Here is a 27,006-nt window from a genome sequence, read left to right as displayed (position 1 = left end):
AACATATTTTACAATTAAACACTATGAATTTTATTTGTTGCTTTCAAGTTACCAATTTTGACTACTAAATCAAGTAGATTATTTATTTTGAAAATAACTTATCAAATATAGTGTATGTGTGATAACTTTTACATCCATTTAAATATTATTTCTATCTAAATAGTAACCTTAGTATGAATGTAAATGTTATAATTGAACCATTTTCATAAATATGCTATGAATAAGTTAGATATGGCACCCTGCATTATAGTTTCACTTCAATGAAAAGTTTAGGACAAAGCATATCATATCCTTCCTTATGAAAAGTGACCTTTAAAAAGTAGATATTTAATCAGCAAAGGTTTTGCAAGATTTTTGTGACTATTAATTAGAAGTATTATATATCATAATGTCTATGGGAAATTATTATGGACCTCATCTAGTTTAATCATGCACATGTAGAATTCTTCTAGAAGATATTAACTACTTAAGCAACAAATTCCCATTCAACATATTGTAAAACTCACAAATGAGCACATTCTACTGCTATTTAGATTCATCGTATTCATTTTCATGCATACAAGTCTTCACGTATAAAGTTTTTCAAATATTCATTTAGTGCCAAAATTTAAAATAATCATATTCATTTTCATGCATATAAGCCTTCACATATAAAGTTTTAAGAATATTCATTTAGTGCCAAAATTTCTTTTTAGTATATTTTAAAATTGCTTCCATTCCTGATTATACTTAGCAATTCAAAACTGGATTAAACAGGCATTTCTGACATAAAATGCATTATAAAAGTTATCTTCAGAATGGCATGGCTTATTTAAATTATTATGACAATTAAAAAAATAGAAGCAGTTATAATAATATATCTAAAAATAATATCAGATAATATGAACAACTAATTGAGGCCATGATTCTTCACATATCTGCCTTCTTAATAAAGGTCTGAATTGATAGGTCTTGTTGACACATGTTTTTATATATTGGCAAATGTAAAAACAGAGAGTAGGGGAGAGACTGGTTCAACATCATTTACTATGTCAGTACAGCTTGGCATAAGAATATAGTTCATTGTTTCTAAACCCTATCCATATTTTATATGCACAAATGCACACATGCACACACACAGCTCAATTAAATCACAAGATCACAGAATAATGAAATCGTTAAAAATGAATTGAAAAATAAAATAAAATTGTATTATTTTCTTGGATTTGCACTATTTTTGTGATATAAATTATATGATGTATATAATTCATAAGGTCAAATTAAGACATAATTTAAAAGTACGAATTAACGTCATTCAGTGGTGTTGAGTTTTGCTCTTAATAATAAGGCAAAACAATTAAACATTTTTTCCTTTTATATAAAGATGTATAATCAAGAGCTGTACTGTTGTCATGGAAGTGGCCTTATTTATCTTAAATACAGTAGTAAAACAAAAATCTAAAAATAAAGATGTGGGAAACCAATGCAAATCAAAACGCTTGCATGTACTTTTCTATCACTGGTGATAGTTGACTATCACATAGTCACAATGGTGACTATGTTGATATGATTCTAAAGTTTCCTGAACACAGACATCTAAAACTCAATAAAATAAATATGTCTTAAAATTCAACTAGAAGTTAGTCATGTTACTGACCTGGGTTCTTGGACACTTTCATCAATAGAAATTGGTAATGAGGCCAGAGGGGGAATTCAGGCAGGGCTTTGTAAGGACTCTTGATGCAGCACAAGGGAGTGAAAACAAGTAACAAGTTCCCTTGCTCGCTCCCTGAGGTGGAGTGAGCTGATCCCTTAAATAGGATGAGGGTAATGGTGGATCAGTGGGTCTGGCTGGCGGGCTGGCTTAGGTATAGTGGTCTGCCCACCCCTTTGGTGGTCTGCGCACCCCCTTGGTGTTGCTGTGTGCAGGAATCATGCTTAGTTCACACGTAGCACCATGCTTTTGCTCCCAGCACCTCAGATGTAGCAGTTGGAATTTGGCCTTTTTGTATCTTGTTCATAATTTGTCCCAGCTGTACATGCTTGCAGTTATTTTTAGTCCCTTATAGTTTCTTTGTATATTGTTGCTCCAGGAAAGGTTTGTTCAGGTGCAAGCTCTGTCTCAAAGTGTCCCAGTTCCCAGGACCCAGCCTAGTTCAGTCATACCCTCACAGAACTAAATAAGAATGTGTCATGTATAGCAAATGAATTTTTATATTACATTTTCAAGAAAATAAGTTTAATACTACTTATTAATTAATCCAATAGCCCAGTCTTTTCAGTAAAATAACATGCAAAGTTTTATTGGAAATTATTTGAGTTGCCAGAAAAAAGAGAATTATGACTGCTCTATGAAAATACAGAATAAACTCTCCATGAAATTTTATTCCATATCATTAAGAATGAAAATGTCCAAAATATTTCACAGAATATCCTGTACAATTACTGTATAACGTGAGGTTTTCTATTGCTGAAACTTAAAGTAATGCACATTTAAGTTATTCTTTTGTAACTTCTCGATAGAGGAGGGAATTAAAACAAATACCTCCCCCAAATGAGTTATCCTGTAACTACTATGGTTTTATGGTTCTGTTCAGAAAAACTGAAGATAACATAACTAAGATTTATTTAAGATTTAACTAAACTTATTTCATACTTTTTTCTCCATCATGTCTAATTTGATATAAGAAGGAAGACAATTTGTTTCTAAAGCCATATCTTGGGGAAAAAAAATGAGAAGGAATAATTCTCTTCAAAAAGGTCCTGAAGATGTTATATAACTTTATGCATTTTCTCCTGATACTTTTGAGTTAATAGTGTATGCTGCTTCCACAAATTATCTCTCAAGTAATTAGGTGAAATACATCCTTTTGGTGACTAAAAGCCAACACAGGAAGCTTCAGCTTTTACGAAGAGGATAATAACCTAGATTCTGAATTGGAAAACTTAAATAAATGTTTACCCTGTAATGATTTGGTTGTAATTGCCTAGCACTATAAGTATCATTTCAATGCATTCTAATTATCATATGATTAAATAGTTAACAGTTTTAGATTAAAATGGTGAAACTACTCATTTCAATTGGGAAAAGAGAAGATTAGGGCTCCATTTAAAAAAATAGTCATTGGCCTTATCTATACAAGTTTAACAACTTGGGAAATTAATTCAAAATTCTGTATTAACAAAAGCCAAATTTTATTTCATAAATTATTTACGTTTTTATGAGCTCTGCTGTAACAGGGAAAAAAGTGCTATTTCCTGACCCTAGTAAAAAGAATTGAGCAGGTGAAATTATGTTAGTAATCGTGTTTCTGTTTAGATTATACCTATTTAGTGGAATTAATGTTGGACTCAGTTGCCAAGGCACTTTCAGTACTTGTGTAGTAATAATCCATAGATTTCCGTGGTAAAGTTTACACTATCATAGCTTAAATATCATACTGGAAGTTTCCTCTGGGTTTTGTTACTCAACCGAGATTGAAACCTCAATGTTGGATAAATAAGGATAACATGTGTGTTAGCATTTGTGTTTACTTTTGATATTGTAAGATTTTCAGACTTCCAGTCTTCCATTTACATTTTTTTCTAAATTGTTAAAGTTGTTACATGATAATAAATGCCAGTGTCAAAACAAACACTTGAAACATATTTTCAAAATTTCTTTTCCATGGCTCTTTGCAGTAATTGGTGAACCTGAGAGTATAGACTGGTATAATCCTCAAGGAGAGAAGATAATTTCAACACAGAGGGTTTCAGTGCAAAAGGAAGGTATTAGATCACGATTAACCATCTACAACGCAAATATAGAAGATGCAGGGATATATCGTTGTCAAGCAACAGATGCCAAAGGACAGACACAAGAAGCCACAGTTGTTTTGGAAATTTACCGTAAGTCATGTATTTATAAGTTTTATTGATTGAAAATACGTTCTTATAAAAATCAAATTAAAATGTACTTAAGAATAGAAACTAACACTCATTAAGAACTAACTATGTGATGGACAATGTGCTAAGACCTTTACAGATATCAGCTTATTTCTATTTTACCACAGTACATCTCTAAAATAAAATCGATAATAGATTATAGTGGATTATAAATACATAGGTGGAGCCAATTCTGTTGGCTAAATAATATAGATGAAAATGTTTTATTTTTTTGGTGCCGTTAAGAATCTGTTGGGTAAATAGAAATCAGTACTTTATTTAGTTCTATAAAATTTACTGGGAGTGCTTTTTATCACTTTCAAAAAAAAGATCATGACTAGAACAAATAAAATTACCTATGTGATAACAGTGACCAATCTAGAATGAGAACTGGGGAAGGGTCAGCTGACAGGCTTTAGACAGAATAAAAACTGAAAACTCGTCTAATGAAGAATAACATCTAACCAGATTCTTCAACTCCAGGCATTTTTAGTAGCAAGGTTTTCTACACTTAACAGTTCATTTTACGACTTGAGATTGATTGCTTCCTACATTCCTTTTCAATTTCTCACTTTTAGGAATTGTTAACCTGTTTAGGAACACTGAAGCTCATTGACTCCCAGGGTTTGAAACCAGGGTCTATCAATTACACCTGTGGCCTTGAGCAATCACGTAACCTCTCTGTTTCAATTTCCTCGTCTATAAAATAGATATAATTTTAGTACCTACATCATGCATAGATTTGCTTTGAGGACTACATTACCTCTTGCATAAAGTGCTTAGAACTTTGCCTTACAATTAATTTGTGGTAGTTGTTATTTCTACCAGTGAAAAATTATAAAAGAGTTTTAGAATACTAGCTCATAAGACATCTCTTCCTTATAGCTTTGTTTTTGTTATTCTAGAAATAGCATACGGGGAAAAAAGGCCAAAGCAACACCAGAGCAAGGCTTCCTCTTAGATGAGTGGGGCAATCTGTTGGAGTATTGTTGCCCTCATTTTTCCTGATTTGATTTTTTTTCCCTTCTGTTAGTTTCTAATCTCCTTAAGGAAAGATGTTTTACTTATTTATATGACCATTTACTTTACCAATTTCATAAATAACAAAGAATTAAGTTAAAATCATCATTTTATAGACTAGTATCTGGAAAGAAGTGTCCTTTGAAATGATACAAAGGAAGATCCCTAGTGCCTTATTTGTGAAGGTAAAAAAAAAACATTGTTTTTTCTTAGCAAGAACAATGAATTACTTTTGTGAAAATTTCTCATCAAGCATAAATATCCATATTCATACATTCATTCAATACACTTATTGTATGTCTACTGCATGGCAGACAATATTCTAATTCCTAAAGACATTAGTGACTAAAACAGAAAATATCACTGGCCACTTGGTGCCAACATTTTAGTGGGCAGAGATAGACAAAAAGTAAGCTAAAACTAATGCTTAAATGCTAGACATATATGCTATAAGATTCTATAGGAATGAAATTAAGTGGTTTAGAGACGTAGGGAGATGGCTATTTTGTATGTGGAGGTTGCGCAGAAATTTGAAGGAATTTAAGAGAGTGCAAATGCCCCAGAATAAGAACAAATATGGAGTGTTCAAGGAACTGCCTGAAGCAGCAGCTAGGAGGAGAGAAGAAACATTGGGATCACAATTGTGGGGCAGACTCCAGTTCATACAGGACCTAGTGTGGCATTGTAAGGACTTTGGATTTTATTCTCAGTGAGATGGAATTTATTGGGTAGGAGAATTAGATGATCTGGTTTAAGGTTTTAAAGGATCTAGATTTACCTAATTATTTTATTACAGCATCAATAAACACGGATTCTGAAATATGCTATTGGAAGAAATAAGCAATAATACTTGTATGGTTTGTTTTACTTTCTTTATACAGAAAAACTCACTTTCAGAGAAGTGGTGTCTCCTCAAGAGTTCAAACAAGGAGAGAATGCAGAAGTGGTTTGCCGAGTCAGCAGTTCGCCTGCACCTGTTGTCAGCTGGTTGTATCATAATGAGGAAGTCACCGCTATTTCCGACAGTTAGTATTTTGGTAACTCTCTAAGTTATATGTTCTAACAATATTGCAATTTTTTAAAAGACCGAATCTACCTGAGTAAATAAGCAATTAGATTGTTTGACCCTAAGCCTCAAACACCTGTTTTTTGAGAACCTCAAAACTCTAAACTAGAGGTTGGCAAACTATGGCCCTCAGTCTAAATTCAGCTCCTTTCCTGTTTTTTTAAGGTGTTATGAAAATTCAGCCAAACTCAATTGTTACATATTGTCTATGGCTACTTTGGGAACAAAGCTGAACAGCTGTGACACAGATGGTTTGTCCTACAAAGCCTGCAATAGTTATTTTCTGGAGATTACAGAAAAAACTTTGCTGACTCCTGCTCTAGATCAAGAAAAAATGATATACAAGCAGTTCAAAGATACTAAACAAATAAAGGAATCAATCCTGATCTATTGAAATTCTACATATTATAATTCAAACAATCCCATGGGTTTATTATGTGTAAACTTATAATAATATCTCTATGAATCCTATTTATTATTCTGTCCCTGTTCTTTCAAAGATACCTACATATTCTAAATATTATAATAAGATGAATATGGATAATAGAAAGAAGAGTACATTCATTTCAATTGTCTTCATGATTTTGATTCAGACTGAGCTAAAGTTCCAGAATAAAATGACATCTGAAATTGATGCATGATTTGCTTACATTATGCTACTTTATCTTTATGAATTGGGAGCATTTTCGATTTAGAATATTTTTCATTGCACTTGCATTGCAGAGAGGTACAAAATAATTGAATCTTTTAAAATGCTTTCTATCTTGGATGATTTTGTTTTGTGTTTCTAAGAGATGAAACTTCTACAACATAAGGGAGAGAAGGCAGAGGGTTTCTGTTTTTGAATATGTACAGAGAACGTATCATGATCATGAGAGTACTTTTTTTTTAATCTGAGAGAATTTTTCTTGACTTGGCATTTTCACTGCTTGTCAGTTATTGACTAAAACTCTTTTTTCTATTATAGTAAGTTAATGAGATATAATACTTTATTTCCTCTTTATTTTCAGATAACTGCTTTAGGTTTTACTAATAAATTTCATGAGTAAATTGTGCAGTATATTTTCTGCTTTCTTCCCCTCAATAATAAAGAAAAGGCAATTCTTTCATAGCAGTTAAATGACAATGTCTAAACATTTTCAGATTACCTACATCTTAGGCTTCAAGTGTACATCTGGTTTACTGTAAACCATAATTACAAGATGGTTTTGAAATGAGTTTTATTTTTTAAAAGACAGTTAAATTGATGCTGACTGTAGGCCTCTGGGCAGAGAGTGTGTGCAGCAGGCACTGGCAAGGTCTTGACTGAATGGACCCAGGGCACCAATCAGCATCTCCATCTTCCCTGAGCAGATGATCCCCCCAGTTAAGTAGTCAGATAGAATTCAAGCCTAAAGACAGTTCATTCATTGGCATCCGTGAACACCAGAGGTTGCCCTATAATATCTACTTTTTGCAATTTATTTGGGGATAAAATCTAATGATTAATTGTCTGATTACAGAAAAAAAAATAAAAGACAGTTAAAGCCTCAAAGCAAAGATTGATGGTCAAGTACAGTGCTGATGGAGGAGTGATGCTTTTATGCTACAGCTTACACATTTTTTCCAAGTATCCCAGGATGAAATGCTGTGAAGTTGGAATTCCATTATGGCTCTACTCTTTCCTTGTCCTTAAAGCTTCAAACAACTTTTCTAACTGCTCTGTACCTAATTCGGATTTTTCATCTGTAAACAGTAAATTACTATATGCATTTTGAACAACGGTTTGAGTTTTAAGTAAGATAGGCTCATAAATATTTGTTAACTGAATGAATAAAATATTTGACTCTATATCAGATTCTCAATAAATAACATTTATTTTTCTTGTTCCTTCTCATTGAGTTTTTAATTCTTGGGAACCAGTTAAACATAGAAACTTAATGCTGAGTTGCAGGGAAGGCAAAATACAAGTTTTTAAAAAGGACGTAAAATTTGTTCTGACTTTGGGATGTAAAGGATGTAGGGGAATTGTGAAGATGAACAAACTTTTCTAACCTTTTAATATTTGAGAAACTTGCCACATACTTCATTTTCAAACACTTATTACATTCATAACAGATTTATAAGAAGTAATATTCTTCAGATTTTTATACTTTATGTGATCCTTTTATTAAAACTAATGAAATAAGATTAGGTTTACAACCGTGAAAGGAACATATATGGGGATTTAGAATAATGCAGTGTGTACAGATAACTTTCTGAGGCCTTAGTGTGGCATAGGAATAAAGTTTAAGGTCTCCATATGAAACAATGAAGGTTTGAAAATGTCCATCTTATTAACCATGTTTTGGTAGCAGCTGTGTGACAAATATGCAGAATTAATGCTCCCACAGACTACTCAAAGTGGAGGTTTACCATGTTATTTGTTGAAAGGAAATCCATATGCTAAAGAATCAAAGTATTTAGGGAGGAAAGATGACATTTTGTTATAAAAGTTGAATATCCTGTCTTTTAGTCTCCACCCTGATAGAAGGATATGCTATTGCAGTTGCCCATTCTACCTCAGCCATTTTGAAAGTTATCTCTGAAACTTCCTAAACGTTTTGAGCATTTTCTAATGAAGTACCCTTTGGGCATCAAAAACTATGGATAAAATCATCTTGTTCAATAAAATTTGTATGAAATCTACTTCCAGTATAAAAAGTCATTAAACAGTTATTGAGCACTTAGTATATTTCATCTAGTGTACTAGAAGGTGGCAATTCATGGTTAAAACGATGAACAAGCCCACTACCCTCAGCATATTAATAATCTAGTGGAAAAAAATCGATCAATGAAAACAAGGTATGTTGGGGTTTATGATAAGGAAAATGCAGTGATAGAAGATGATAAAGAGTGAGCACCTGAACTAGTTAGGGCAGAGGAGAGCGTTCAAGGTGCCTGCTGAGAGAGAAAAGCAACCTTTAAAGATGAAAAGGGATTAGCCAGCTAGAGAATGGTGGAGACTTTTCAAGAGGAGAGGACACCATATACAATGGCCCAGAGGTGAAATCATGAGGGGCACGTTTCAGAAACTGAATTAAGTTCATTGTAACTAGAATTTATGAATAAGTACAACTAGAACACTTACAATAACTAGGATTTGTAAATAAAGACTAATAAGAAAGGAAACTGGAAACTTCGAAGGTTGAGCCAAGTCAATATGGCCTTGACGTCTCTATTGAGAAGTTTAGAATCTATCCAAAGGTGACATCACTAAAGGGTTTTAATTAAGGCAGTGACATCATCTAATATGTATTGAGAAGGATATCAGTACTTCAGTGAGGAGAATGAATTGGATGAGAGTCAAGGCCAAGCTCCAGGCAATGAGAACAGTTCAAATCCAAATGAAATAATTGCTGAGGGAAAAGTAGATTCTAGACTAAGAAATAATAAAGGGAGAAGTGATAGGATATGGGTTTGATTGGATATGCACACTAAGAGAGATGGATAAGTCAAAGATGACTCAAGGAATTTGTCTTGGGCAACTAGCTCAATGTAAAGACCTGTGAAGACAGAACTGGAGAGTACCATATGAGAAATTTCAGGTGGAGCTAGTAAGCCAAATTTTAAACATGCTGAGATTGAAGTATTTACAACCCTTCTAAGTTCGTACATCTGGTTGACTCTTGCACAATTCTGGAATCACAGGAATCATCTGGTCTGGAGAAAAATTGTGAATCATCAAAATATAAGTTGAAGGCATAGGAGTAGATGAGGCAAGCCATTCAGTGTTGTGGAATGAGAAGAAAAGAGGACTTTAAAAAAATAACCTGCTTAAAGAAACATAAAGCAGACACCTTATTGTGTATAATTTGATTTAATTTATTTTCTTACTGCAATAATAAAAATGTGGATGTCTGTAAAACTGAGATAAATAGATCATCTCTAATAGTTAAATAGTTCCAATATCCATAGTTATGTGTGATTGATTGAAGCAGTGCTTTCTTCAAATGCTTTTTGTAAATACATATTTATAATGCTCTTTGGTTTGAGAGTTTGCTAACATCATTCCATGGACTTTACACATATACTTAGAATTTTTAGTTAAGGATGATACATATTTTAGTGAGTTAGAAAACATAATATTACAATGATTTAGTTATGGCTCGTTACATCCCTCTCTAAATTTGAACTTTTTAATTCATACAGTTGACCCATGAACAACACACGGGTTAGGGTGCCGACTCAACATTCAGTCAAAAATTCAAGTATAATTTATAGTTGGTCCTCCTTATCCGAGGTCCCTCCATATCTGTGGTTCAGTTCTGCATCCTCAGATTCAGTCAACTTCGGATTGTGTAGTACTGTATTTACTATTGAAAAAGGTTCCCATATAAGTGGATCTGCACAGTTCAAGTCTGTGTTGTTCAAGGGTCAACTGTAATTGATGCTCATTCTAATTTCCAGCAACACACTTGAATAGATTTTTTTTACATTTACTTTGAAATGTCATGCATTTTTAAGAGTTCTGAGTTATTCCAGGACTTACTATAATTTATATTTCTTGCAGATTGCCTTTCTTTCTCTCCAGTCTCTTCTTTGGTGAGAAAATGTACCAGGGGAAAGCATCTGCATAAAAAGTTTTGTATCTCTTCTTAGGGTTACCCAAAAGGTGAAATAAATATTTGAGGAAAGTTTATACTTCCTGGGCTGAAAATTATGTATCTGTAGCCTTGTAACTGGTATTTTCTTTCTGAGGTAGCCTCAGAATCTACACATTTCCATTTCTTATTAACTATATCTTAGACAATGAATAACCACATGCTCACCTATTTTAATGACCTACTATAGTCTGATAACTTCCTTATTTGTATTTAAAGCCCAAACTTCTACTTTGACTTAAGGAATTGCTGTGAAAAATGAACCCCAAATACGAATGGCTTAATGTCATAGCAATTTATTTCTCACTCACGCAAAGTCCAATTGACAGCAGGGGCAGAGGCAGGATTCTATCCTTCCATCCTTTCAGTGATCTAGGTTGAGGGAGACTGGACCATTTTCTCATGTGGCTTCTATGTTTGCCCTAATATCTGTATTAAGCCAGCAGATAGGAGAAGAACAATAAATATTGGAAGAGTCTCAAGAAGTAGCTTTAACAGTAGATATCCAGAGGTGGGGAGCTTAAGTTAATGACATTTCTACCTTACCAAAGGTCCCAAAGGGGTCAAGGATGCTTTCTCTTATTCATCAATGTATCCAAATACAGTACCTAGCAAAGAGATGATGTTCGATGATATCTATGGATGAATTGATTAATGAAATTTAGGATATTACATTTATAACATGTTTCAAAACAGAACTGGATATGAGAACATTCTTTACTTGATAAGAAGAAGAAAGTTGTTAAGACTGCAAAGACTGCAACAAAATTGTGATGATTAAAAACTAAGCCAGGCATTATGGAAAATACTGTCAGGCTGCGATGTTACTTAGGCTAGCCAGGTTATTTTCATCAATCAGCTAATGCATGCCCTATAACAGCTTAGTTTTGTATTTATGCATGTGCATATACTCACACATAAAATGGAATCGAGGTAAAATTAATGAAGTCTAATCTGTTCCTTCCTAAAATGGATGATCTTGCATTTAGAAAAAAAAAATCTTTCAAATAAATCTGAGATACAACCATTTTATATGCCCTCTACGTGACTTGAATATTATTATATATTTTAGCTGCCTCCTCAGGGTATGTGCAATTATTAGTTTAATTATTGTGTGAGGAAGGATATTCAGTCAATTTTCTAACTCTTTTCCTTACCCAAGTTACTACATATTTACAGTCAAAACGTCTTTGTGTCTGCTGTATCTGATCTCTTGCCTTTGTAGTTTTGTGTATCATTTCTGCGTTCAAAGTACCAAGGGCAAAATAATAGCCTAACCATGTTATGTGGAGATAAAGTCTCGAATGTATTTTTGAAAAAAATGTGTAACCAGGCAGTATAGAGTGGAAAAATTGAAGTCATGAAACTATATTTTACTTTCAAGTTTGAATTTGTTTGTTGATGAAAAGTTTGATAATGTTAGACAAGTTCCATATTTTAACACTTAGCAATTTAAAGCATGCTGGACTCTGCCTTCAATTACTGATATCATTTCCTCCCCTTCGCTTACCTTACAGATCGGTTTGCTATCTTAGCCAACAATAATCTGCAGATTCTCAACATCAATAAAAGTGATGAAGGTATATACAGGTGTGAAGGAAGAGTGGAGGCTAGGGGAGAAATTGACTTCCGTGATATCATCGTTATTGTTAATGGTAAGCAGATAATAATTAGTATGTATCTTTTTGTTGCATTTAGCAATATGTTTATTAAAAGGGCAACCATGTAAATTCAGCACTCAAGACTTCCCTAATAAACCTCTTCTATACCTAGAGGAAAACTCCTCAGCTCTAGGGTAGCATCTGTTACATTGTATTACAACCTCAAGGGCAGGATCTATGACTTATTTGTCATCCTCTTTTACAAAGAGTCTATAAGGGAGTAGTTGCTTTTTTCTGGCTTTGTGGTTGTTGAAAGTATGTCAAATGAAATACAGTAAAGTATGATACTAGATTTTACTTTTAAATTATATTAATTACTTGCTTCAACTAATTAACAGTATTTGCAGGTTTTACCAAATTATATAATTGAATACATAGTTACCCTTTGAAATATTAATGGACGTTAATAGCTAAGTTTATGACATCAAGATGACATTTCTTCCTCCAAATTTGGCTTCTTTACTCTATTGCATGCCTGGGTTAACATGACATTCTGTGAGGCAGAAGATAGATTAATGTTATCCTAGTTATCTCCACTTTGGTAATCTAATGTGTCACCAAGATGCGCACTGTATTTCTTTAACATCTATCAAATATACTCTATTTTCCCTACCATGCTTTCCATGAGTGCTGCCCTTTCCACTTCTTTTTTTGTATTTTTCTTGTGTGGCTGTAAGTTGTTTGTTTTCTGTACTCTCAATTTCACAATTCCAACTTTCTGTCCTATCAACCTTTCAACACTTAAAATTGTCAGTGTTTTCCATTACCTTCAAGACAAAATAAAAACCACTCTTCATGGTATAGGAAGTCTTTTATGATCATCAGCTACCTTCTCTAACCATCTGCTCATAGGTAACCCATGCTTCAGCCATATGGAAATACTAGTAGTAACACTACACAAATGCACTTGGACTTTTTTCTTCTGTTTTAAAATAAATTAGAAATAACCATAATCACAGGATTCTAGAAGCAGAATGTAATTTGTTCTTTCTGGAATAGACAAAATATGAATTTAAAGAGTTAGCCATGAGTTTTCTATCAGTTAGGGCTGGGAAGGGGAAACATAAATCAGTGTCTTCTTCCATATCCTATGCACCTCCCACCATGAGCTATCTCTCCAGTTTCTTGAAGAGACTGGAGAACAACACCAGGAATAGCATATAGATCTAAAAGAGTTATTTGGTTTTTCCTTTCCTGGAGTGAAGGTATTTTAACCACAAAATTCATGCTGAAAGGTAAAGAGAATATTAAATCACTGAGACTTTTTTCTCTCCTCCTCTAAGTCTATAATTAATTGAGATTCATGGATAACATAATGGAATAGACCAGATGGTTATTAGGCAGGTGGGTAGAAACTGCACATGCTCATGGGTGAGTCCAAAGTGTCAGGCCTCCTGAGAGAAGACTTTCAGAGCCTTTTTTTGGTGTGCAGAATCTGGTATTTATCGAGTGCTATCATCGATGGAAGTTTTGGCCTTCAGCCCAAGAGGAAAATTTCAGTGCATTAAGAATAGGTTTAAATATGGAGATGAGTACTATGTTTGTAACTGTATCTATATATCTATATTTTTATATCTATAAATATTTCTAATATGTCTCCCTCTTTATTATGTACAATGAACAAAGGTAACTTACAGTGGCTATTTAGTTTCTTAAGTATTGACTTAACCATTTACTGTCCTTTGTTTCTGAAAGAATCTAAGGCAGGAAATATATGTGTATTTTGTCACGGGAAAGACCTTGTGCTCAGTATGCTCTTATGAAAATGTGGGTTATAATATTAGTTAATAATATAAAGTTTTTTTAAGAAAGGACTAAGCTTATAGGAAGCAGTATATAAATATGTACTATGCTGTATGTTATATATGTATGTATATGTAAAATTATGCATATATTTTTACACTAAAACATTAATTTGAGTCTGATGTGAAAAAGGAAACGTCATCTAGCAGGTGTAGCATATTAAGCCTTTATTATCCATTCTGCTATTGTAATTTCTACTTTAATATAGTTATAACATGTTCTAATCTATCTCCACACTAGATTATCTGTGAGTGTTTAAATGTGATTACATTTTTCTTAAAGGAAGGATTATTTAGGTATGAGTGGGTTCAATTAACAAAGTTTGAACCTTTAAGTCTATCATGATCTGCATCCAATCTGGAATATTTATTTCTATGTCTATACTTATTATTTTGGGGTTCATAAGGAGATAAACACTGGAATGTGTTCTTTTGTGCAACTCACATCAATCATGTATGTAATATCCTGTTGTGACCGCATCACACTGGCCTCCAAAGCAAACCACCCTCCTTCCACTATCACTTTTCCTCTAACAGAATCAGTTATATGTCCTAATCTGACCTTCTTTACTAGAACACTGCTTTATCTCCACTTCTTCTTATTAGTCACATTTCCCTGTTATGGTCACAAACTCCCATATCTTAGAATTCCTGGAACCAATTTCTTCAAAATAACAGTGTCCACAAAATCAACCATTGATTTATTCCCCTTTCTGGATGATGCAGTTGGACCCTGTCAATGCATTGACTAATGCTACCAGACAGCTGTGCTTTTCTCTCACATTTTGCCTTTACTTCAGTCAAAAAAATCATTCTCTCCAGTCTTATTGACTCTTGCCCTGCTTACCTACTCCTTTTAAATCTTGAGCCCTCTCTAAAAGTATCCTTTATTATTTACCTCCTACAAAACCTCTTGCAGACATTCAATGAAAACTTTGAGGTTGCAAAAATTAATAATAAAATAAAAGCACCAACTTTATCCACATTATCTTATTTTTCTTCAGTTACAATATTTGACTTATTACATGCTTCTTTCCCCAATTTATAATGCATATCTCTCTCTTATTTGCTACTAGTTTTTATTCTTGCTAATTTGGACATTATCGTGGACTTTTTTTCAACCCCTTTCATCTCTAAGTATATTGAAGTCCCAACCAAATACTCCAGTCAAATGTTCCTCACATTCACTGCTTTCTTGGCAAGTCCTGGCTCTGGAAGAAGCTCTTCTCTTTTCCATTGTTTGCTCTTTGCAACTTTTCCCTCACATTTCCTTTCTTCCAATGCATAGTCTATTTTTTCAACAATTAGTTAAAAGGTATCCTTGTTAGTTTATAGTACCAGCCATACCAAATGTTAAGGATCTTTTTTTCCCCCTTAACTCCCTCTATGAATTCCTTATGATATTTCTCAATGACTGTATATAGTTTTTCAAAAATCTTTATCTCTCCTCCCTTTAAGAGGTTATACATCACTGCTCATTGCCATGTGAAGTGTGGTGCTCCCACAGTGGAAGGATTATGCATCTCCACCCAATTGATGATATGACTTGCTCTAGCCATTGGCATATAAGCAAACATGATATACACTATGGCTGAAATTAAGCTTCAGGAAGAATCACATATTACTTCTCTTGCACTTTCCTCCTGCCATGAAAATAGCATGACCCTAACAGAGACTTCTCCTTTACCTTGGGAATAATGGAGAAGACACGTGGAGCAGAGTCACAGATGATCTGCAGGTGCAAACACATAACATAAATAAGAAGTAAAACACATTTTTAAACCCTGAGATTTTAGAGTTATTTTTTATCACAGAAAAGCAGACAAATTCAATGCCAGTGGCTTTTTTTTTTTTTTTTTTTTTTTTTTTTTTTTTTTTTTCCGTACACAGGCCTCTCACTGTTGTGGCCTCTCCCGTTGTGGAGCACAGGCTCTGGACGTGCAGGTTAAGCAGCCATGGCTCTCGGGCCCAGTTGCTTCACGGCATGTGGGATCTTCCCGGACTGGGGCACAAACCCATGTCCCCTGCATCAGCAGGTGGACTCTCAATCACTGTGCCACCAGGGAAGCCCTGAATTAATATTTTTGACTATAGTTTTGATGTTATTTTTTATTGCACTTATATATTTATTCAGCAGGTAAATAAGAACTGCTGGCTATATTTTTCATACTTTGTTAGGCTCAGAATACTAACAGATCTAATAGAGCATTATATCCCTCAAGGCACTTATAGTTTTATCTCAAAAACTTAAAATAATCAACTTTCCTAAATTCCCTGATTGTTTATGGAGTTGCTGAAGACAAGAACATATAGTAAGTGCATTTTTTATAGATATTTACAGCCTCTTTTATAATAAGAAGGGGAACCTAATGTAGCACAAGAAGAGACTTGGTGTTTGGTATAAATCTATTGATGAAAAAGTATTATTTTGTAGAAAAAAGAGGAGAAATGTATTGTAGACAGATAAAATAGCATCTGCAAAAGCAAAAAGAGTGTAGGATGTGAAAAAAGATCTAATACCTTAACTGTTACCAGAATATGAAAGTTTTAGGGAGAGAGTGATGGTGATGTTAGCCAGTTGATTTGGGGATTAGGTGGAGATGTAGCTGCAAAGCAGGAGGGGCCAGATAATGGGGGACTATGGACTTTCTTCTAAGAGACAAAGGTGAGCTGCCATTTAAGAGATGGGTACCTGAGAGAGAGAAGGATGGAGGCAAGGAGAAGAAATGAGTTCAAGTCAGAGATAAGTAGGGTCTGTGCTAAAAGACAAAGAAATGAAGAGGAAGGTATATAATCAGATAGTGTTTGTAACAAAGCTGTTGTGTTTACAAGTGTGTCACAGAGGCAAGAGCAATAAAGACTTAATTTCAAGACTTCTAATGTGGGTTCTAGGCTTCCAAAGTAGTAAATGCAAGCAAAAGTGATCAATAAGTAGTGAATTGAAATATATCTGGTGAATTTGGCAATTATGAGTTTACAAGAGACATTATGGTGAACAATGTCATTTACATGGCCTGGGTAACATTCAGACTGCAATGACTTAAAGAATAAATGTACATGTACATTCACTGAATAAGAAAATATTGAAGGTACAGTACCTATTACCTCAGCTTGTTGGAACCAGCTATTAAATAGGAAACATTAAAAAGTTGAATGAGGGGCTTCCCTGGTGACGCAGTGGTTGAGAGTCCACCTGCCGATGCAGGGGGCATGGGTTTGTGCTCTGGTATGGGAGGATCCCACATACCGTGGAGTGGCTGGGCCCATGAGCCATGGCTGCTGGGCCTGTGCGTCCAGAGCCTGTGATCCGTAACAGGAGAGGCCACATCAGTGAGAGGCCAGCATACCGCAAAAAAAAAAAAAAAAAGTTGAATGAGGACCAGAGGAAGTGACAGGAGTGTTAGGACGTTTGTAAGGAAAATATACCTTGAACATAAAGAGGATATATTTCATGCTGAGCCTGGAGGAAATGAATCAAAAATGAGTGAGAATGTGGGTTAATTTACAGGTAGGTCTGGTTGATAATTTGAGAGAAATCTTGCCCCATGACTTCAATATTCTACTTCTAATCACTGACTTCCTCATCTACCAAACATTGATGTACTACTGGTATTTTACCAATATTTTTCAACACATTTATATTTGTTCATACCTGCTCTTTACTGGATCTTAGGTAAGTTTTCCAAATGCCTAAAACCTTCCTTTTCATTAACTTCCCAGTGGCTACCTTGATCTTATTATGATACCTTATTACATTTTTATTAACTTGCTGAATTTGCTGGCCATCTTTTCTATACATTTCTGAACTCTTTTTACACACACACACACACTTATACACAAATCATGGGTAAATTTTTAAAAAGAGGATCAAAATTACTTCTCTTGCTTTTACCCATGCCCACCCTCCATCAGATTCCTAGCCCTTAGTTAAATAAAATGATCTCCCAAACTACTCAAAAAATGATGAAAAGACCTGGAAGTAACTTTTAAATTAAAAAATATAGCCAATAGAGTGTTATTTTTGAAAATGTTCTTTTAAAGTGTAATGATTCATTATTTTCTGAATCTTTTGTAAATTTGTGAAGAATGATCCACTAACTGCTGGTTCAGACTTGGGATAATGGGAACAGGGACAATTGAGAATAGATGAAAAACACTTAGAAGTATAATTTTAAAGCAATTGTGTCTTTAGTTTTCCTTCGAACATTAAAATCAACAGTTAATGACAATGGCCAGAGATATCTGTGCAAGTAGGTATCTGAATGTATACCTCTATTCCCTCAGGCAGTGTATTTTATATTCCTACCTATTTCTAGCCAGTTCTTAAAGTTAAGAAAATTAGGAGAAAATACTTTTCCTTTTACTAAAAATGAAAAGTCAGAATTTTTCTCTTTAACTTTTATACAGTGTTATATAATGTAAAACATATATACAAACATAAAAGACAGTAAACCAACCTCTTGTATATCAGTAATATAATTGACTCAAACACGCAGAGAGGTTTTTTTCTCCCATTGTGGAGCACAGGCTCCGGACACACAGGCTCAGCAGCCACGGCTCACTGGCCCAGCTGCTCCGCGGCATGTGGGATCTTCCCGGACTGGGGCACGAACCGGCGTCCCCTGCATCAGCAGGCGGACTCTCAACCACTGCATCACCAGGGAAGCCCAGAGAGGAGATATTTTAAGTCAGTTCAATGACTGCAAGTTATGAGAGGATTGGTAATTTATAACAATATTATATAATATATAATTCACCAAAAGGTCAAAAAGTAAGCATTTATCAAACCCAGAATATTTTCTAATTTGATAAAACATTTTTCTTCCTAATAATCCCACTTAATTTCAAAGATTAGCAGTCTGGGAATACAAGGAAAGAAAAAATATATTTTTTTCTCCTTAATACTTATCCAATCATTATTTTAGAATTTTCAGATAATAGAAAATTAGGTAGATTGATAGATAACCAACAAAGATCTAGGCACGTCTTTGTCTTCTCCTCAGCACCAATAATTAATTGATGTGAAGAGTTAATATAGCTTCTTACCTTTTCTTCTATCTTTATTTCTCTTCTGCCCAGAATTTCCTGAGTGCACTTAAAGTGGAACAATGTCATATTTGAAAGCCTATAGAGAAGTATTTATTTATTTTACAACATATTAATTTTAATCCCCAATTAAAAGAGAAGGCAGAATTTTCTCATTGTTTGAATCAGAACGCTACTCTGAACTCGCCTATCTTCTGAATGGCACCTCTTGGTCATGTAGGAATTGTTCTTTTCTATTTTTTCTCTAACATTTGGTCAATAAATACAGAAGTGAATCCTGTCATTTGTAAAATAATAACAACACTATCTGAACAACAATAACAACAACAGCAACAAAACTTCAAGAAATCTGTAGAGGGCCAGGAGATACTGTAATAATGAAAATGTTTAAAATTCCATGGAATCAAACAGTAACTAAAAGTTACTACCAACCTACCACCTGACACTGTGGAAATGGTTGACCTTCAGTACAATTAATGTCTAAATTACTTTGGAGAGACATGCTCTGGATACTTATACTTTTACAAAAGTCATAGGATATGATGCAAATAAATAATAAAGGCAAGAGATACAGGTCATAAGTAACTTGTGGTGTGAATAAAATACTGATATTGCTTCCTAAGTTACCCTTTAGTGCCACCCATTTTGAAAAACAAAAGTCATGAATGGTTCTCTTGCTCTTTTGGGCGGCCACACTCTCACTGTCCTTTATTCCCTATTTTCTGATCAGTGTGGCCAGAGTTTTATCAGTTATATTGGTCTCTCAAAGAAACAGATTTAGTTTCATTGATTATTTTTTTTTATTTTACTTGTTTATATTTTATCAATTTCCAGTCTGATCTTTATTGTTTTATTTTATCTGTGGTTTAACTTGATCTTTTTATGATTTTTTTTTAATTTAAACCTCAAGGCACTGATTTGAATCCTTTCTTCTCTTCTAATGAATACATTTGTTGCTCAAGAATCTGCTGTATGTATTGCTTTAATTTCCTTCCACAACTTTCAACATGTTGTGTACACTTTGCCATTCAGTTCAAAACATTTGTAATTTCCCTTTTATTATTTGTCCTATAGGTTGTTTAGAATTGTGTTATTTAGTTTCCAAATATTAAACATGGGGATTTTTCAAATACTCTTCTGTCATAATTTCTAATTTGGTTCTAATGATATCGAAAAGACACTTTTTTGATTTAGATGGTTTCAAATGTATTTCCTGTACAGTAGAACAGAAAGTGTAATCTGCTGGCTTGGTTGGAGTTTTGGTAACCATCAGTAGTTAGGGTCAATTGATAATGTTGATCTAGTTTTTTTCTATCCTTTTTTAACTTCTTGTCTACTTGCTCAATAAGTTATTAAGAGGGGGCTGTTTACTCTCTAATGAAAGTATATAGATTTGTCTATTTTTCCTTGTAATTATAGCAGTTTCTGCTTCATGAGTTTGGAAGCTCTGCTATTATATTCATAGAAGTTTAGAATTATATCCTCTTGATGAATTGACTTCTTTTTTAATAAGAAGTGATCCTGTTTAAACTTGGTAATATTCTTTGCTCTGAAACCTACTTTGATATCAGTAAAACTAACCACCTTTCTTTTAATTAGCATTTCCATGGCATATATTTTTCCTTCCTTTTAATCTTAACCTTAACCTAATTGTTTCTCAAGGACAGTATATAGTTGGGTCTACTTCTTTTTTGTATTACTTCTAACAGTCCCTGCCTTTGTATTGGAATATTTACACAATTTATATTAAATATCTTATTGATTTAGTTGGATTTAAGTCTTGCTATTCTTCTATTTTTCTTATCTGTTTTTTGTTCCCTTTTTCTTCTATTTCTGCCTTATTTAGATTTCAGAGTATTTTTAATCCATCATTAATTTTCTATTTTGGCTCATTAATTATAGTTTATTTTTCTGTTATTTTAGCAGCTGATTTTCACAGTCATTTTTCAAGTGATATGATACTATTTCACACATTGAATAATAATACCCTCTTCTAGCCCTTGTGCTGTTGTCATCAGATTTCTTTTATATCAAATCATGTATTAGTTTTCTATTTCTGTGGTAACAAATTACTACAAATTCAGTTGCTTGAAGCAATGCAACTTTATTATTTTCCAGTTTCTGTAAGTCAGAAATCCAAGTAGGCTCAGCTGGGATCTGCTCAGGGTATTAAAATATATAATAATACTATAATTAGTTTTGCATTTTTTTATAAAATCAAGGTGGTGGAAAGATTGTGTTCCTTGCTGCAGGCTCTGGGGAAGAAGCTCTTCTAAATATCATTTAGATTGTTGGCAAAATTCACCCTCTTTCCACTGTGGGATGGAAGTTCTCTTTCCTTGCTGTCTATCACCTGGAGGGGCTGTGCTTAGCTTTCAGAGGCCTCCCCCTGGGTTCTTCCTCCAGTGTCAAAAACAGTGCCTTAAATCCTTCTCAGACCTGTAATATTTCTGACTTCCCTTCTGCTGCATCTCCTGACTTATTCTTCCAGCTGGAGTTCTCATTTTTTTAGGGCTCATTGATTGAATAATACAGGATACACTTCCATTTCAACGTCTAGGATCTTAATTATATCTGCAAAGCCCCTTTGCCCTGTAACTTAATGTATTCATAGATGGCTAAGCTTAGGGCACTGACATCTTTTCAGAGGAAGGGGCATTATTCTGCCTACCATATCTTCATACTATATGTTTCTTGTTGTTGCTGTTGTTGGTTTCTGCTTTAAATCATCAGTTAACTCTTAACATGGCTTAATTAATAAATAAAGCAAGGCTTTTACATCTACCTACATAGTTACCATTTCCACGGCACTTTATTTCTTTATGTGTATCAAGATTTCCAACTGGTGTCTGCTCCCAAATGCCTGAATGACTTCTTTTAGCATTTCTTACAGTGAAGGTCTGCTGGGGATGATTAAGTTCACCTATCGAATGTCTAAGAAAATGTTTATTTCACCTTCATATTTGAAATGAATGTTTGCTGGCTATAGAATTCTAAATTAACAGTATTTTATTTTTTTTTATTTTTTATTTTTTTATTTTTTTCTTTTTGCGGTATGCGGGCCTCTCACTGTTGTGGCCTCTCCCACTGCGGAGCACAGGCTCCGGACGCGCAGGCCCAGCGGCCATGGCTCACGGGCCCAGCCGCTCCGCGGCATATGGGATCCTCCCAGACCGGGGCACGAACCCGTATCCCCTGCATCGGCAGGCGGACTTCTCAACCACTGCACCACCAGGGAGGCCCTAAATTAACAATATTTTAAATTTCAGTAAGTTAAAAATTCTGAGCCATTATTTTTGACCTGAGTGATTTCAGATGAAAAGTTTGTTCTCATTCTTATTTTGTGCTCTGTACATAAAGTGTACCACCCACTTGGTCCTTACAGATTCTTGAATGCTCTTTATAACTTGTTTTAAGCAATTTGGATACAATATACCTTGGTGTAATTTTCTTCATTCTTGTACTTGGGTTTTCTTGACAAACTCGAGTTATACTTTTTACCAAATTTGGAAATGTTTTGGTCATTAGTTCTTCATATATTGGTTTTTGTCCCACACTCCTGTGAGACTCCAATTTCACATATTTGAGGCCACTTGAACTTATTCCACAGTTCCCAGATGTTCTGTTTTTTTTTTTTTTTATTTTGGGTTTCTTGGGTTTTCTTTTAGGTTTTTTTTTTTTTTTCTGTATTACTTTTGGGATAATTTCTTTTGCTATATGTTCAAGCTCATTAATATTTTCTTCTGCAATGTTTAATCTACTGTTAGTCCTATCTCATGTATGTTTGATTTCAGACACTAGTTTTAATATGTACAAATTTATTTTTTAATTATCTTCTAAATCTCTGTCATGATCAGTTTTTCTGTAAATTCTTGAACATATGGAATGCAGTTATAATAATTTGATGTTTTTGTCTAATTCTATCAATTATATCATTTCTGGGTCAGTTTTGGTTGACTATTTTTTCCTCTCTCATCATGTCTCATGTTTCCTGCTTCTTTGCACGTTTCCTGCATCTTTTCATGTGCTTATTTCTCATTTATATATCCTCTTGAGTGAAATGTCTCTTCATATCCTTCCCATGTTCTAATTGGATTTTTTCACTATTATAGTTCAAGAGTCCTTTATAAATTCTACAAATGCATTTTTCCCTTCCAAGCAGCCTGTTTAGTGATGTTTCTGTTCGTTTTTTGCACATTTTCTTACTGTTGAATTTAGATTATTTTATATATTTAAATACAATTCCTTGCTCAGATTTGTGATTTGTAGGTTCTTTTTCCCTACACTGTGGCTTATCTTTTCATTCTCTTAGTGTCATTCAGAAAGCAAGAAAAAATTTAATTTTGAAGTCCAATTATTAATCTTCTTCTTTTATGGACCATTCTTTTGGTATCATGTCTAAGACGGCTACACCTAACCCCAAGTTACAAAGACTTTTTCCTCAAGTTTCTTCTAAACTTTTTATACTTTTATGTTTTAAATTTAGGTCTTTGATCTATTTGGGGTTCATTTTTTTATGTTTCAATGATTTTAATAAAACACAGTCAGCCAGTGAGACTGATAATCTCCCTAAATGTTGACTCCACGATCCACTCTAAAAAAACTTCAGACCAATACGGGACAGTTCAATAATTAAGATTAGCCTTTTGTTTGTTTTTTTTGTCTTCCAGAGTGGTAGTTTCTTATCTTCCTCACATGCATATAATGGGCCACTTTGTAGAAAACTTAGCAGGACTCGTGTCTCATGCATTATTATTATTTTTTTTAATTGGGGTATAGTTGATTTACAATGTTATGTTAGTTTCTGCTGTACAACGAACTGAATCAGCTATATGTATACATATATCCCCTCCCTCTGGCACCTCTCCCCCACATCCCACCCATGTAGGTCACCACAGAGCACTGAACTGAGCTCCCTGTGCTATGTAGCATGTTCCCACTAGATATCTGTTGTACACATGGTAGTGTATATATGTCAATCCCAGTCTCCCACTTCGTCCCCCCATTCCCCCCTCCCTGTGTCCACATGTCCGTTCTCTGTGTCTTTGTCTCTATTCCTGCCCTGCAAATTGGTTAATCTGTACTATTTTTTCTAGATTCCACATATATGTGTTAATATATGATTGGGGCTCATGTTTATATAAGAAGTGAGTTCTGTGCTTCAATTCACTTATTTGCATATGGATATCCAATTGTTTAAAAGCCATTGTTAGAAGACTATCCTTTCTCCATTGAATTGCCTTTGCACTTTGTAAAATAAAACTTTTAAAACATAGTTGGATTATAGGCATCTATTTCTGGACTCTTCCATTCCACTAATCTATGTGTCTATCCCTGTACCGTTATCATACTGCCCTAATTACTGTAAGCTTACATATACCTTAAAATCAAGTAGTATGATTTGTATGACTTTGCTCTTCTTCTACAAAAAATGTTTTGCAAAATCTAGTTTATTTGCCTTCCATTTAAACTTTAGAACATGTCTGTCTACAAAACAATATACTGCTGAGATTTTCATTAGAATTTTATAGAGTCGATATCAGTTTTGGAAAAGTTTATACTTTTTTTTGTTGATTCTACAAATGCATGAACAAGGTATGTCTCTCCATTTATTAATGTATTTTGTTCTTTTGCTTCTTCATTTGACTTTTTGTAGTTTTCAGCATTCAGATCCCATACATGAGTTTTGTTTGATTAGTATCTAAGCATTATATTTTTGGAACTATTGATATGTTATTTAAAAAAAGAATTGGTTTCAGTTGTTTCTTGCAAATATGTATATTGAAATATGATTTTTTTCTGTATTTTTCTTATATTCTATGACTGTACTGCATACATTTTTTAGTTCTAGGAATATTTTTGTAGATTCTTGGATTTTCAATGAAAACAATAGTGCATCTGCAAATTGTATAAAAGTTATTTATTCTTTTCCAATTGTATGTTTTTTTATTTTTATTTCTTACTTAGGACTGCATTTGCCTTCCAGTATGATGTTAAATAGGAGGGTTGAGTGAGGACTTCCTTATTTGTTCCTAATTTTAGAAAAAAAAATATTCATTCTTTTACCTGAATGTTGCCTGTTAGCTGGAAATTGTTGGCAAAATATCTTTTATCAGGATAAAGAAGTCTTTTCCATTCATGGCTTGTGAAGGGTTTTTATCTTGAATGGATGTTGAATTTTGTGAAATGTTTTTTCAGCATCGATTCATATTATTGAATATTTTTTCTTCTTTAGACTGTTAATATGTTGAATTATATTAATTTATTTTTCAGTATCATGCCAGTTTTACAACTGACATGTTGTACATACTTTACATATGTACATATTTTCCAATACATCACTGCCAGTTTGGCGGTGATGTATTTTTTTGTATGTGTATTGCAGAATTTTGTTTTCTAAAATTTCATTGAATACATTTGTGCTTACCTAAATGAATATTAGTTTGTGTAGTTTTCTTTTCCTGTACTATCTTTGGTTAAATTATCCTTATAGTGCTGGCCTCATAAAATGAGTCAAGAAATATTCCCTCCTCATGTTTTTTTAAAGAGATTGTGTAGAAATTGTATTATTTCTTTAACTTTTTGATAAAGTTCAGAGGATAAACAATCTGCTTCTATAGATTTTTTGAAGGATTTTAACCACATATTACATTCTTTTAGTAGTTAAAGAACTATTTGAGTTACCTATTTCATCCTGAGTTAATTTCACTAGTTTGTGATTTTCAAGGAAACATTCCATTTCTTCAGCATTGTTGAATTTGTGTACATAGCCTTGTCTGTATTATTCCTTTTTTAAAATTATTTTACTGTATGTTGCATCTGTAGTGAAATACCTTCAATTCCTGATATTAGCAATCTGTGTTATCTCTCCTTTTATTCTGGTGAGTCTTGCTAGAGGTTTATTAATTGTATTGATCTTTGAAAGAATCTTCATTGGTTTCTTTGAATTCTCCCTTGTTTGTTTTCTGTTTTTTTTTTTATTTTACTGATATCTGTTTTTATTTGTAGTATTCTTTTTTCCTTCTTTTTTATATGGATTTATTGTGCTCTTCTTTTTCTAGTTTCTTAGATTGGAAGTCACAAAGAGTGATTGTGAATTCATCTAATTCTTGTTTCCATTCTGTCAATTTTTGCTTCATATACTTTTTTGTGAGATGAATGCACATGTAAAGATTGTCCTTTTTCTTCCTTTGGAAGATTGGCTCTTTTATCATTATGAAGTATTCCCCTTTATATCATGTGATTTTATTTGCTCTGAAATCTACTTTGTTTGATATTAACATAACTACTCCAACTTTCTTTGGCTTGGTGTTTGAACGATATATATTTGTCCGTTCTTTTACTTTTATTCTACCTATATTATTATATTTTAAGTAGCTTCATATAGAGAACATACAGTTGAGTTAATTACTTTATTCATTCTGATAGTATATATTTTTTAATTCATGAGATTAGACCATTTACATTTATCTTAGATCTGCAATTTTTGTTTTGATTTGTTTTCAGTTTATTCTTTCTGTTTTCTATCCTTCTATTTCCCCTTCTCTGCCTTCTCCTGGGCTTTGTGAATATTTTTAGTGTTCTATTTTATTTTATCTATTATGTTTCTGTCTATACATTTTTCTGTTTTTTTTGTGATTGTGCCTGCTATTGTGAATATGCTGTGCCTCTTTAACTTAGAGCTAAAGTTTTACCACTATAATTGGATTGTAAAAATTGTAGCACCATATAGATCCTCATACTCCTCTCTTCTTTATGTCTTAGTAGTCTTCTATATTACATCCGAATTTAGTGAATACCTCATAGGCAATGTTAAGCGTTTTTATTTCAATCATTAATTGTATTTTAAACAACTCAAGTGGAGAACAGTCTATTATATTTGCCTA

At 33.5% G+C, this 27,006-nt stretch overlaps 1 protein-coding gene across 1 annotated transcript in view; it reads left to right on the top strand.

Annotated features, from left to right (window-relative positions):
• NCAM2 (neural cell adhesion molecule 2) overlaps window positions 1-27,006 on the top strand; it is a 225,875-nt gene that overhangs the window by 10,841 nt on the left and 188,028 nt on the right. The window contains 3 exon segments of the mRNA XM_060098789.1: window positions 3,661-3,867; window positions 5,805-5,948; window positions 12,129-12,266. Of these exon segments, the coding sequence (XP_059954772.1) occupies window positions 3,661-3,867; window positions 5,805-5,948; window positions 12,129-12,266 (489 nt within the window).

The sequence above is a fragment of the Mesoplodon densirostris genome, chromosome 5, assembly GCF_025265405.1.
Source record: "Mesoplodon densirostris isolate mMesDen1 chromosome 5, mMesDen1 primary haplotype, whole genome shotgun sequence".
Taxonomy (NCBI): domain Eukaryota; kingdom Metazoa; phylum Chordata; class Mammalia; order Artiodactyla; family Ziphiidae; genus Mesoplodon; species Mesoplodon densirostris.
Note: the sequence above shows the minus strand (reverse complement) of the source record. Positions and strands in the feature narration are given on the sequence as shown.